Source organism: Natator depressus, chromosome 16 (assembly GCF_965152275.1).
Source record: "Natator depressus isolate rNatDep1 chromosome 16, rNatDep2.hap1, whole genome shotgun sequence".
In the NCBI taxonomy this organism is placed as follows: Eukaryota; Metazoa; Chordata; order Testudines; family Cheloniidae; genus Natator; species Natator depressus.
Window position 1 is genome coordinate 5,390,319 of NC_134249.1, and position 14,582 is coordinate 5,404,900.

Here is a 14,582-nt window from a genome sequence, read left to right on the forward strand (position 1 = left end):
ATGTCCATGGCCCCAGGTTAGGACATCTGGAGTTTCTCTCTGAACTGTCCAGGCTGTTTCTCGTATTTGGGGAAGCAAACCAACGTTCAAAGAGGAACAAATCCTTTATCCAACTAAAGGAAACCACTATCCAAAGAAAGTGTGAATGAAAGAGAGAGAAACAGTGATTGGGAACCTTAAAAGCAGTGTTGCTGTAACAAGTGAAATGAAATGGCCATGTGATAGCAGCATTGACTATGACATGGGAAAGGGCTGCTCAGGTGTAAATGACCTCCCTGAAAGCGGCAAAGGGTAAAGAATGAGGACTGGCTGCTCTATACTTTATTAGACTAACTGAGAGCTCTTTGGGCTCCGTTCACTAATACAGTATTGCAAACTCCATTTCTCTTTTCCTTTGCTTCCAAAAAGCAGCAGCACGGAAGTGGTTAAGTCTGCTGGGACAGAGCATTAGAGTCACACTGCCATTTTTCACTTGCCAACCTTCTAGAAACTACTGCACTGGGTCCTGGGCAGAATCTGTGGGACTGTGAGCTACGCATGTCGCCCTGTGGGTATAAACAGAGTCTCATGATAAAGATCAGTTTGACAATGTAAGACTTTTCCACAGGAGGAAACGTCAGACCACTAGTATCTGGTACATTACTAGAAGGTAGGCAAGTGGAAAGATTTATTTGTTAAACCAACCAAACAAAAATAATGGGGTTTGGGATCACAGTTTTGCCATGGCTATTTCCTGAGATGCCATGGAAGAAAAAGACATTTCATTCCATCCATCTTGCTTTCTTTTCCGTTTGTGCATGTCCGCAAAAGAGAGTACTGAAAAGGAGGAGGAAATGTATCCCCGAGCATGCACTACGCACCAGCGGGATACATTTTGGTTACCCCCGGGCGGTGATAGAGCCAGACCTGGTTACTCCTTCCCCATCCGAGAAGGGCACGCTCATTGGCACTAACGCAGCTGGGGAGGAATTTTTCTGCCATCATGGTATCTGGCTGGTCCCCACCGCTAACAACGCCCTCTGCCCCCAGCGGCTGGTGCTCCCAGCCTGTGTTAACCAGGTCCGACTGTCTAACACCCATGGCTACATTTTTGAGTTCTGTTTCTCTTTGAGTTCATTCCAACCCCTGATGATGTCATAGCGCTAACGCTTCGCTTCTTTCCTTTCTTTTCCTTTTTTTTCCCTTTTCCTTTGGAAAAAGTTCAGCTTTGCTCAAATGCATCATTTAAATTTTTGAATACATTTTTTACAGAATATTCATACAATGACTTCTCTTTCAATGCAGTCCTCTCTCTCTCTTGTGGCGCTAGGATTCAGCTTCAGAAAAGGCCCAGAGCATTTTTTTTTAGTGGTAGGTGCAGCATCTCTCCCCTCGGTCTAGCTAGACTAGTTCTGGAAGCAAGGGGCAGGAGTCCTGCAGACATGTCTGTTAGGAACAAAATGTCATTTAGCCACTGAATTTTAAATGGCTCCCCCGGGAACTGAGGATAGCCATACAGACCTTTGAATGGACAAAGCAAAGAACAGGGCTACTTCCCCAAAGGGGTTTGCATTTCTCCAGATCCTAGGCCATTCCAGCTAGCCGTAGCAGTACGTCATCCCTTTTGTAATTCCTTATTCAAGTTAGGGCCATGATGGCCCCTCGTGGAGGAGTTGGGAGTGACACCAGAACAACTCCAGTAGCCGTCTTACCTAAATGAAGGACATAACATGGGGCAGTATTCAACTAGATTTAGAGATTCCAACCACACACTAGAGATCTAATCACTTATACATATTCATTTTAGGATAGAAAAAGTGGTAGAGCAGAACCTGACCCTAAAAAGAAAGCCACTTTTAGGTCCATCACCTCCACCCTGGCCTCCAGCTTCAAGAGACGTAGGTCCTCCAAAGATACGGTAAGAGGAAGAAGAACAATTCTGCCCTCTCTCTTTCTCTCTCTCTCTCTTTTCTGCCATCCCATCAACTACCACACACCCATCCCGAAGCTGCCACTGTACATGCATAGCCTCATGTTCGTCAACAGTCAGTCAGTGAGTCAGTCTTCCCGTGTACCTGAAAGGGTTCGGGGACTCCTGGAGAGCAGGCAGGAGCTGGTCTGTAGTCCTGTGATGAGTTTGGAGCTGCTACTGAGTTTTTTGTTTTGTTTTTGACTGGATGAGTTTTGAGTTTACTCTGTTCTTTGCTCACCATACTGGTGCTGACCTTTGGAAAACAGTGACAATTTTTCCCCTGTTCCTGAGTGTTCCTGTAACTGTTTGTCATTGTATGACACCCCGGTTTAATTTCGGCACTGTCTCACCTCACCGAGAGCCATGCGTGTCACATTCTCTACATGTGATTTTTGTTTGTGATTGATAGCATTCAGGACTTACTGCTAAGTGCACAAGTAACAGCTGTCTCTGGTTATGAGCAGCATTAATTCAGCTCCAGAAGAGAGACACCGATGGTTGAGAGAGGAGTTTTTAAAAACCCAACCTGATTCAAATAGTATATTTCGCTACTTGAGTACAACTGCTTGCCGCCTCTAAAGCCCAGCTAATGTCAAACGGAAATACTGTGTCCTCTCCAGTTAGCATTTCAGACACAACTCAACGAGGTGGGCTGTTGAACTAAAAGCCAATACCCCATCTGTGCCCTTTGCATGGTGCCTTTTGTTGTATGCCACTCTCTGCAGTTTGGCCAATCTATTGTAGCAGTTGGATGTGGGAGATCCATTTTGGGCCAGGCATCACAATTAACAGGCTGCTGAAACCACCTCCAACCTGCCCGATCTGCAGATTTCTGCCTATTGCAGATTTGCTCAGGGCAGGTTCACATGGAGGCTGTTAGACATCATGCATGGCTGGGAACAGAGAGCCATTAATGAAACTGGGGTGGCAAAACGCAGCCCACCATGTTCCGCAATTCACTTAGCCTTTAACACAGAGTTGCAGCCCACAGAGACTAGAGGGACCTTTAGGAACTAGCATGTGATGGTCCATCTTGTTCCCAATGCATGATGGGACATGTAGTCTCTCTGGGCCATGGCTCTATATGCAAAATGGGGGTGACTCCATTTTATGCTAAAGTAGAGGCTTGCTCCCAAGTGGTATAAAGCACGGTTTGGATCAGGCCCAATGTGCAGTAGCGAGCTGCTGACCAACCAAGCCCTCAGCTGGGCCGGGTTGGGCTGCCCCTTCCCTAGAAGCCACTGCTGCTGCCATTTCACCGAATGGGATCCTTTACCTTGGCTGTCATCTCAGGCTATGCAGCACATGCCAGCTGGTTCAGAGAACGCAGGGGAAGCCCCCCAGCACCTTGAGGAAGGGATCAGAGACAGCAGACTGGAAGGAACCACAGCGCTAGTGTTACCCGTGCTGCACTCTCCAGGCGGGGAAGCTCTCAGCCTGCACTAATGACCCCCCCATCACATCACATCACATCCCCGAAACCCAGTACCGCTGAGCAGGCAGGAGGGTGTGAGGTGAGATTGCCTGCTGGGGGGCCCCATGATGTCCCTCCCTCTAAATGTCTCTCCACCTCAAAGCACGGAGCATGGCCAGGGGAGCAGAGGGTGAGGAAGGAGGAGGAGGGGCGTGAAGGCTCTGAGGAGCTGGGCTGGGCTATGGAGCTGGCAGGTTCCTTCGTGGGTTTCGTGTGTGGCATTTGTGACTAATGCCTCTCCCCGAGACCAAGAAAACCAAAGAGGAAATGAGGCCCCTTGTTCCAAAGTTAACCACTAACCCGGAGTGGGGCTGGGGCAAGAGCCCTACGCGGGGGTGGAGAGCCATGGGCATGGGAGAGGGGAAAGTGTCTGGACTGCAATATCATAATGGCGAGTTGGGGGCCCTGGATGGAGTGTGGGGACCGGGGAGCTGGGTCAGAGGCAGGCCAGCTGGTGTAAGTGCTCTGCTGTGGGGTGAGAGAGGCTCAGTGTGCATGTCAGGGCTGCCTGGGGCCTGGAGTATTTGACATCCCACACACACAGGTAGGTGCTGCTCACGAGACAGCACCACCAGGCGCCCAGACTCCCGGGGCTCCCACCCCAGGGCGGGAAAGGCGTGACACCGTAATGAGGCTGCGGCCATACCCCTCCTCAGTTACTCTCTATAGCAGTGCCCTATTCCCACCACCCTTCACTGCTCTCCAGTACATCCCAGCATGAGGCCGACACCGGACTCCCAGCCCAGCACCGACACCCCACAGAGCAGCAGCGCGAAGGATCTCACACTCCAGCCAGCCTTTCACGCTCCTGGCCAGTGCACTGGCCTCGCCCCCCACCACACCCTGCCCCACCAAGCACAGCCTGTGGCCCTCACACAGGCTGGCACCAGAAGGTGCACCCCAACACTGGTTTAGTTCACAGGGATCTTCTTGTGCCCCATTATCCCAAGGGGACAGGCGTGGCCAAGATTCCCTGCCAGGCTGGTTGTGTGGGCGGAGGCTCTGCCGGCTCAGGGGATTATGTGGCTGCTCTGCCTAGGGCAGCAGGTGACATGGCTGAGAGCTGGGCACCTCGCCCCCCATGCCCAGTCTGTCCTGCTGCTGTGTTCCCTGGAAGTGAGGATAGTTTCCACTCAGCCCTTGGCCCGGGATCCCAGATTAGAGTAAAGTGGGTTGTAAAGACGTTGGCTTGTTGTCTGTTTTGTCACTACAAGGCAGAGATCAGGTTGTTTGGGCGCCTCAGCTTCGTTTCCAGCCCGGAACATGTTTGAGTTTCTTCGACAGTCAACGTGGACGCTGACGCTCTTGGCTTTGTAGTGCTTGGTTTGGGGATAATTACACCACCCCAACGTACAGGACCCTAAATTACTGACGAGTGCTCTCAGCATTAACTCCAGCTGAATGCAGTTTTTATCTGGGTATTTCCTGGGTTTTAAAATTGTTAAAAATGTCATCTATGAACACTAACCAAGAAACCACACAAACGCTGCCATGTGTATTCTAATGATCAACAGATACACCCTTTCAATCTGAAATCATTGTCTTGTACTGTAACATTTATGGCCAAATTCACCAGTACACTGGCTGCTTTATGCAGCCAGAAGGCCTTGGCCAGTTACAACAGGTTTACAGCTGCTTTGTGTGGCCAGTGCAAGGCAAATCAGCCAGAGCATGCCTCTCCGTTCCCTCCCCTTCCTGCCCTGCACATTCCCCCGGGCAGGCTCCCCCAAATGCCATCTCCCTTCTGAACCCCAGACATTCCTTGCATGCGTGTGGGCACACGTGCACGCTCACGTCTGTACATGTACACACACATGCACAATTGCCTGCTCTTGGAGCAACACAGGTTTAAGCGCTGCTGGAGCCAGTCTCAGCCAATGCCGCGCATCATTTTCAGCCCTTCCCAAGGGGGAAAACCCCCTCTGATTGGCTGCCTGCCTTCGCCCCTTGTCCACCTCCTGGGGAAGAGCAGCTCATGAAAGCTGCTGTAGGTGATGGGCCGTGCTCACGCCCAGGAGCCAGAGAGGTTTGAGGGCTGCAGACGGTCCCTCTTTCAAAATGGCGTCATCTCTTACTCTCAGTGGGTGTGAGGCCCTTCACGAAGAGGGCCAGCGCCTCCCATATTTCTTCAGTGGAAACAAAGCCCGATTGCTTCCAGAGAAGTGCAGCCAGAAGGCAGCGAAGAGCCCTGTGCAGGCCTGATGAATGGAATTGCGCGGCAGCTTTGCTAAGGGCAGCCTGATAAGTCCCATTGCGAGGGATAGGAAACAGCAGCCATTTTGAAAGAGAGAACAGTTATGCTGAGTTTCTCTGAAGGGGGCCATTACTCTTCAGCCTCTGCTAGAGGAGAAACTGTCATTTCCAAAACATAATGGGGAAAAGTCCTTAAAAGTGCCTCTAAAAACTCCCTGTTGCACCAGATATACTCAGCCTTCACCTCTCGGCTGGGGTGCGTGCAGTGATGAGCTGCCAAAATCTTAACAATGGGTTCCCTCCTCACCCCACGAGGGGGTCGTTGCCCACCCCCACCCCCCGGGACTCCTGCCCCATCCAACCCCCCCCTGCATTCCTTGATGCCCCCCCCCGGACCCCTGCCCCATCCACCCCCCTCCCCTGTCCCCTGACTGCCCCCAGACCCGGGCAGGAGGGTCTCGTGGGCCACCATAGTGGGTGCCCACCCCGCCCCTAAGAGCCACAGGCACCTGCCGGGGGGCGAGGTGGGGAGTCCCGGCGGTGCTTACCTGGGGCAGCTCCCAGGAAGCCTCCGGCAGGTCTCTCTGGCTCCTAGGGGCGGGGGAGCATAGCTAGGGGGGAGCAGGGGGAGCGGCTGCTCCCCCCACTGATCACATCAAAAGTGGCGCCTTAGGCGCCAACTCCCTGGGTGCTCTGGGGCTGGAGCACCCACAGGGAAAAATTGGTGGGTGCAGAGCACCCACCGGCAGCTCCCCGCCCCGCGCCCGGCCCCAGCTCACCTCTGCTCCGCCTCCTCCCCTGAACCCACCACTCCGCTCTGCTTCTCCGGCCCCCCCCCACCGCGCCGGCTTCCCGCAAATCAGCTGTTCGGCAGGAAGCCGGGGAGGGCTGAGAAGCAGGCCGCGGCTTCCCGCTCAGGCCGAGGGTGGCGGAGGTGAGCTGGGGCGGGGAGCGGTTCCCCTGCGCTCCCCTCCCCCCGGGTTACCTGCTGCGGTGCGGGTGGCCCTCCTCGCGCCCCCCCTGGCCCGAGCTCACCTCCGCTCTGCCTCCCTGGTCCTGAGCGGGAAGCCGCGGCCTGCTTCTCAGCCTGCCCCAGCTTCCCGTGCCAACAGCTGATTCGCGGGAAGCCGGGGGGAGCGGAGAAGCAGAGTGGGGCGGCACGTTCAGGGGAGGAGGCGGAGGCGGAGCGGAGGTGAGCTGGGGTTGGGGATGGGGCGGGGAGCTGCCAGTGGGTGCTCTGCACCCACCAAATTTTCCCCTTGGGTGCTCCAGGGCTGGAGCACCTGTGGGGTCGGCACCTAAGGCGCCACTTTTGGCCGGTTAAATTTAGAAGCCCTGTTAGAACCGGTTCTCCCTCGCGGAACAACCGCTTCTAAAAGGGCTTCTAAATTTAACAACCGGTTCTAGTGAACCGGTGCGAACTGGCTCCAGCTCACCACTGGGTGCGTGTGACTAGACAATGGTTGTGGCTTTGGGACAACTGAAGGCCCTTTCTTGAAGGCCCAATTTTAACATTAATTTTAGCTCATAAACTTATGACTGGCCTTACTTGTCATGTCCAGAACATTCATTTAGTGTTCAAAGAATAATTGCTGTAATCTTTCACGCAATACTGAATGCTTCATATAGAACAAAGAGACAGTATTGTGGCTTTAAGTGTAAAACTCATTTTAGCTGTAACTATGGAGCCTCCCTTATAGACACTGCTTGTGATGCATGTCACACACAGTGACAGAGCACAGAGTCCCCCAGGACACCAGCAGGCTTTCCACAAAGACAGACCGAGCCACACATAATCCACGCAGATTCAGCTCACACTGCTCTAGTCCTTAGATGGCATTTGAGAGGCCATAACTCCCATAGGCAAACCTGAGATGCACATAATCCCCTGAGAAACAGTACAAAATGGCAAAATACCAGTAGATACAGAATGAGATGGACACGCTCATGAAAAACACAGCACAAGGCACAAATAAATGCCAGACAAACCCTGAAGATCCCACTGAGAGCCATGCAATCCACTGAAAAACACTTTGTGGGCAACCAGTCATTACAGATCCCACCTGAGGTCCCAGACTGCCCTGGACAACTCCTGAGAGTCCATATTCCTCACACACAGAGCATGGGATGCAGCTGACCCTGCTGGCCAGAGGGGTGATCAGAGCATTGTCGATTTCTGTCCTGACTGTTCAGTATATAAACCCTGCTCTGGGTTTCTGTGCTCAGGAAGCAGGGCTCCAGCAGGGCCAGAAGGAAGTGGTTAGTAGGGGCAGGGCTGGGGAGGGAGCGGATTGTCTCTGAGAATTGATTTGTCTATAAATAGAAATTAAGATCCAAATGGAGGAAAATTGGAAGTTCCTCTCTTGGGGCCTGATTCATCGCCCTTTGGAATCTCCTTCCTTTGGCTTCAGAGGGCACTGCCTTAGCTGTACAGGAGGGTATTATTCTACCAATGTGACAAGGAGCTTGGATTGACAGGCCATGTCTGGGATCTGTAAACCCCATCCTTTTCCTTCTGGGTGATGTTGCACCCTCTCCCTGAGCTCATGGTGGTGGGTTTTGAGGGCACAGTGCTTGGGGTCATGGTGCTCAGGCAGGGAGTCAGCAGCAGAAAGGAAGTCTGTCTAGTTTTAAAAGACTTTTCTTGGGGAGGGAGGAGTTTTGGGTACTAGCAGTTCACACCAATTTCTGCCCCCCCTGCAGGTATCTCCCGTGGGGGGTGGGGGAGGCATTTCCAAATGAGCTTTTACCAAACTAAATCTGCAGGAAAAGCAGGAACCAAATTCCAGGCCACATCTTTACCGCATGTCATACGTTGGCATTTTCACATTAACAACAGTTTATCACAACTAAATCACGGGGCCCATTTCTTTACCCACTTGAGGGGAAAGTCGAAAGCAGATGTACTGGGACAAGGAAGCCAAGTGCCCTGAACTAAAAGTGAAATGGAGCAGCCCAGTGATAACTGACCCAGTGGGCTGGCTCAAATTGATTCGCAGGGTTTCTTGGTCTCATAGTTCCACACAGGAGCTGAGACAGAATTGCTCACTGAGCGATATATAAGCTGCCATATTCTGTAGAAACTGTACTGTCTCCGGTGAACTCTCGTCCAAGCCAAGCTGTAGGAATGCTTGGGAACTGTCTGCAGCAACCTATGGAAAAGCTTTGATTGCATTTGTAATTGACACTAAGACTGCAACAGTTTTCCTGCTGTTGCATCATCCCTGAGTGCTACCCTGTAGGGACACACATTTGAATGAGCTGAGACAGGAGGGCAAGTGCCAGGGCTACCTAACATCTCGCTCTCCTTGTCTGTGTATTTGTCTTTTGCAGCAGTATCATCCCACTGACATCACCGGGCAACTCAATCTCTCCGACCCCTCAGTCAGCACTGTGGTGTGACATCCTCCAGCAGGAGCCATCAGTCCCTAGCTTAAGACGGCCCAGCCCAGGACTTCCTTTCAAAGGGACACTGATGGGTCCTTACTGGGGAGTCAAGAGGGACGTATCCTCCATCCATACGCAGTGACTTCATTGTCTATCTCCTGCCCTTCCTGGTCCTGCTGACAAGTAACGCCCCCGCCTGCACTACAGAACTAGGGCCCATTCTGGAGCTGCACTGTACAGAGATGATCACTTCCAGGTCATGCTATTTTTTACTCAGTATTGCCACTGGCTGCAGATGAGTTGGAATTAAGGCTAGATGAGATGGCTCTGAATGGCCCATGGCACGTGCCCTTCCCATGGAGCAGCGGCAGGAAAAGCAGGGAAGGAGTGGATGGTTACAAACATGTTGCATCCTTTGCAGGGGGAGGAAGAGAATTTGCTGAGACCTTGTTTGTTCCTAAACGCGTGTATGGAATATTATAGCCTATGCCACATACTTCACATGACACAGGAGGACTGTGACTTGGTCTGGTAGCACGGGAGCCGCTGGCTCCTGTGTATAGCTCAGCATGCAAGGCACATGTCTGCCTCTGTTCGAGTGTCATCATTTCAGGGAGCAGGTGCAGCCACACAGTCCACTTTTGAAACATGTTCCCTCTGGCTACAGTTGGGAAGAGCCTTTTCTCCAGCTCTCTCCATTTCCAGATGATGATAAAGTCAGAGCTCCCTATTCACCCACCCCACCTGGCTGCACCAGGCTGGCCCCCTCCCTGTGCCCCCATTAGCTGCTGGTTTCTACATGGTCATTTGCTTTATGAGTAACACTGGTACCACCTCCCTCCCTCCCTCCCTCCTTCTCCCCCACTGCTGGCACCACTCCACCCTGCTGTGACACAGGTGGCTCAGAGAAACACGGCTGGCTGCTTGGGGAGGTCCCGTCGGTGTGTTTTGAGCTCCCCCTTAAGGCCGTCTGCACACAAGACATTTGTAAGGGCCAGGACCCACTGAGCACCGCTGCAGATGGATGCCCAGCCCAGCAATGCCATGTTTAGTAATAAGGCAAGGCGGCCCTTGCACCAGGCACTGGTGGGCACTGACATCACTGCTCTGGATAGTTTGGTCCATCCCTTGCCTTTGCCATCCGCCTCGCTGCCCCAGCATCTCCATGACTCATGCTGCAGCAATGTATTTCATAGCAAAAGGCTGGCAACGTGATGCCAAAGGCTTTCTGCCCCGTCCCCTCACAGGGGCTAGACAGACATTCCTGCTGAATGCCCCTCAAGTGCTTCTAGTGTCACAGAGTGGCCTCCCAGCACCACTAACGAGGGCTGTTGTGAGCAGTGTGCCCTTGGCATGAATACAGTGCTGAACACACGCTGGCAGGATCCAGAGCCCACTGGCTTACCCACCGGACCTGCACTCACCATGGAACCTGAAAAGTGAGCTCACTAGCACCACCACCAGGACTCCTCTGAACACGCCACAAGGGCTTGCCGTCAGCCTGGCATCACTGGCATCCCTACAAACAGAGACTAGGCACAGCCCACCCATCTTGGTGACCGAGTCACCGCCACACATTCAACGGACAAGCCGCAGAAGAGGGGGCGCTCGGAGGGACACTTGCCCATTCCCAAGGTTCTTGTCCACGCTCTGCCCAATTCATCCCGCCCAGACGCACCCTTGTACGTATCCCGGCGCCATCGTCTCCTGTAAATCTGGTTGTGCGGGCAATGGGGAATGAATGGGGCCAGCAATGCCGGCCTGTAAACCCCATTGCAATAGCTAATCGATTCTCTAGCACCTGCACAGCAGGCAGCCCTACCCCGTGTACAGTGCATGTGTGTGTGTGTGTGCGTGTGTGTGCAAAGCTGTTGGTATATTTAACTCTCGCATGTGGAATGTGGATACATTTTTAAAAAGCAAACCTGTCTGCAGAGTGACACTAAAACACAGACCCACCCGGGGGCACTAACCTGTCATACCTGGGCAGTCTATGCCAGGGCGTGGCATAGCAGCAGCTACCTTCCCCCTCCAGACAGTGGGTGCTTTAACCCCGAGGACTGGTGGCTATTGCAGAAGGAATTGGACTGTACAGTATTTCCAGACTCAGTGGGCCAGATCCTCAGCTGGCATAAATCAGCGTACCGCCGCTGACTGTGGTGGCACCATTGATTCCAGTCAGGCGAGGCCAGTTTACACCATCTGAGAATTTGGTCCACTCTACATATACTTTGATGTCCTGTAACTTAAAACACCATTTTGCAAGAGCTGGGTAAAGTCCAAACCGGACCATAAAGCGGTTTATTCCAGTGCCTCATGCCTCCCTTCTTTTTGTAACCATTTTAAATTGAGACCCACCCAGCAAACCCACCGGCTGCCACCAACTCTGAGCCTCAGCTGGCGTTACTGTCAAATAGTTTACAGATGACAAAAGACAAGGGATGGAGCAGAGCAACAACTGGCAGAGCCAGCAGTGGGCACCAGCTACAGGAGAGACCCGTCAAGAGCGTGAACGTGGGCCAACATGCCAGGGGATCCCTGATCTGAGCCTGGGCCATCACTCCAGGCAGCATGTGAAGACGTGCTCAATAGTCACGCCAATAGAAGAGCTGCTGGAGCTAGACTCATTCTGAGAGCAGCTAAATACAGCTGCATCCCAAGCCTGTTACCTTCCAGGCTTCTGGGAGGCTTGCGAGTCAGCTGCAAGTCCAGCCAGTTCTTAGCTGACAACAGCCAAGTTAATAGCATGCTAAAAACCAGGTCATGCTGACTCTTTGTTCATTAGCATAATAGACAAGCTGTTACATGCCTGAAAATGAGTGTGGTTGCTAGATAGACAAGCAGCTCTTCGAGCGCCAAGGCTGCTGCTCGCAGCTCAGGTGAGATCTCCTTGAACAGGACTACCTTAAACAGCAGTCTCAAAAAGATCCTCCATCCCCCATCACAGCACACAGGTGCCTGGCAGGGTGGGGGCTTGATCTGGCCCCAAAGTATTGGCTTGGTCCCTACGTATAGGCACCTATGTGGTAGGGGGGGAAGAGGGGGATCTCACTATTGCAGCAGGTTTGCAGAGTCCTGGGGTGTCTGACAGATCTTCAGCCCAGTGGGGCAGATCGTCAGCTGGCGCAAATCAATGTAGTGCCCTGGCTCCAGGCGTCCCCTGACTTCAGTGGCACTGTGCTAATTGCCACCAGCTGAAGATCAGCCCCTTGGGGTCAAGTTCTGCTTTGGCTGCAGTAGCTCTGCACAGCTGGTACCGAGGGCAGATGGAGGAGTTAGAAAACTCTGCTCTTGGAGCAATGGAGTCATTGCTGTGGGGCTGCATGATGAGCCCTGCACTGTTATGGTGAATGGCACTTACTACATGGCTGAAGTCACAATTGCACTGGGTTATACACAGAGGTATCTCTTTTTATTTACTATTACAGGTGCATTTCACACACCCTTTGCCGTAGTGTCTGGGTGCTCTTTGCTGATACCACTGGGTACATAATTGTACCGGCTACAGCTACACACGGGTACTGCCCTCCTCCTTTTGGCACCTGCCTTCTATAATCAGGTTGCAGAGGAGTCCATAGGAAGAGGAGTCTTCTGTTATGTCCTGGTGGCCACAAGACTCAGCCTGATCTCCAGTGGAAGCTGGTTCTGACCCTTACTAAGGAAGCACAGTACCTGATCTGTTCCAGGAATGCCTGGGACTTCATCAAGGTCAGCACCCTGAGGTAGCCAGACCCCGACCCATTCAGGGCTTTGTGGCAGAGAACGAGGCCGTGGAATTGGAGTCTGGATTGGGTAGGTAAGGGGAGTGGCATACAGAGCACTTTTCATGGGTTCTGGTCAGGCTGCTCCAGTAACATGCAGGCTGCAGCCAGAGCTTCCAGGTAGTGTTTGGTCAGTGCCAGGGAGAACGTATTACAATGGGCAGGCTTGGAAGCAACAAAGCAATGGGTGGGGGTGGCAAGGTCTTCCTGGGAGTGCCAGGGCACAGCTCCTAGGCAGATGCAGACTGTCACCCGCAGAACCCCAAGGTCATGCATCTTTTAGGAAGCAGGGGCTGATACCCTCAACCCGAGGTGTCATTGCTGTTTTGGCTAACCCATCAAAATGCCTCCCTCTGCCTCTCAGTGGCCCCTCTCTTGCGCTCATGCAGCGCCGGAGCTGGACTAGAAGGCATCACGAGCCGTCTGACAGAGACAAGGAGGTTATTCTGGCACATGCAAGAACTAGGCTGCAATGCAAAATGGATTCCCAGGTTAAGATGGGTGGGTGCGGGTTCTTAGATTCCCAGGCCGGCAGGGACCATTGTGATCATCTAGTCTGACCTCCTGTATAGCACAGACCAGAGTAGTTCCTTTTGACCGACAGCCTACAGTTTTAGAAAAACATCCAATCTTGATTTTAAAATTACCAGTGATGGAGAATCCACTGCGACCCCTGGTAAATTGTTCCAATAGTTCATTGCCCCTCCCCTTATTTCCATTCGGAATCCATCTAGCTGCATCTTCTACCTGCTGGCTCATCTTAGACCTTTCTTTGCTAGTTTGAAGCACCCATTATTAAATCTTTGTTCCCCACATAGATACACACAGACTGGGATCAAGCCACCCCTTAGCCTTCCCTTTGTTAAGCAGACTAAAATGATCTCTGAGTCCACCTCTCTAAGGCAGGTTTTCTACTCCATTAATTATGCCCGTGGCTATTCTCTGGCCCCTCTCCAATTTATCACTGTCCTTGAATCGTGAGCACCAGAACGGGACACAGGTGTCCAGCAGCAGTTGTACCAGTGCCAAATACAGAGGTAAAACAACCTGTCAACGACTCCTGCTACTGAGACAGAAGAAATAATAACAAAGCAATAAAACAGCGTGAGACTGAGACAATATTGCCCCTTAAAACAATGCCCAGACGATGTCATAAATAGAAAGGATCAACTCCAGGCATTCCCAGCAAAGGGCTCACCCCTTACCTCAACCCTGCCCCCTGGCTGGAGAGGAAGCCACAGTGTGTCAAGATGGATTTAAGCACAGATCCCTGCATCCTTAGAATCAGACCGCTGTACTGAAAAGAGCTCCCCTGCCCCCATTTCTTAGGAGTGACTGGCCCCCCGTACAGAGCCCAGAGGAGGAGAGCTGGGTGTGTCTCAGCCCCTGAGATTATGTAACTGACAGGATGGATGACCAGAGGGAAGGAGTGGCAGCTGGAAACTGCCCAAGGCACCAGGAGGATGCCAGGCAGGGCTCACACACATTCCAGCTCCACCTGACTCGATGCAGAGGGAGGCCAAAGTGATGACTCCCCGTGGGCATATGGAGAGGCTGAGACCAGGCTGTACTTAGGGGGTGCAGTAGTGCTGGGTCCCCAGCCTGTACCTGGGGGCAGGCAACCCAACGCACACGGGAGCAGTGAGCAAGGACAGGACAGCAGGGAAGGAGGCCAGGGGAGATGGAGGTTCTAGGGCCCTAAGGGGATGGTGGGTGGGTGCGGGGGACACAGTGGGGAGCACATGTGAAGGTTCTGCTATCAGATAACACAGTACTACTCCTTAGCACCTAAGATTGCTTCATGTATCCCCAGCAC

At 52.6% G+C, this 14,582-nt stretch overlaps 1 protein-coding gene across 16 annotated transcripts in view; it reads left to right on the forward strand.

Annotated features, from left to right (window-relative positions):
• GRIN1 (glutamate ionotropic receptor NMDA type subunit 1) overlaps positions 1-11,317 on the forward strand; it is a 70,838-nt gene extending 59,521 nt beyond the window's left edge. For 3 of the 16 annotated variants that reach the window (XR_012642077.1, XR_012642078.1, XR_012642083.1), the window contains 4 exons: positions 1,285-1,350; positions 1,787-1,897; positions 3,245-3,465; positions 8,952-11,317. Coding sequence is in view for 9 of the 16 variants with exons in the window: in XM_074973589.1 (XP_074829690.1) it covers positions 1,285-1,350; positions 1,787-1,897; positions 8,952-9,020 (246 nt within the window). In the remaining 7 variants the exon portion in view is untranslated. Of the gene's footprint in view, positions 1-607; positions 650-1,284; positions 1,352-1,786; positions 1,898-3,244; positions 3,466-8,951 lie in introns of those variants that run through there. The other 13 variants (XR_012642079.1, XR_012642080.1, XM_074973590.1 and 10 more) reach the window with 10 other exon arrangements.
• The last annotated feature ends 3,265 nt before the right edge of the window (positions 11,318-14,582 follow it).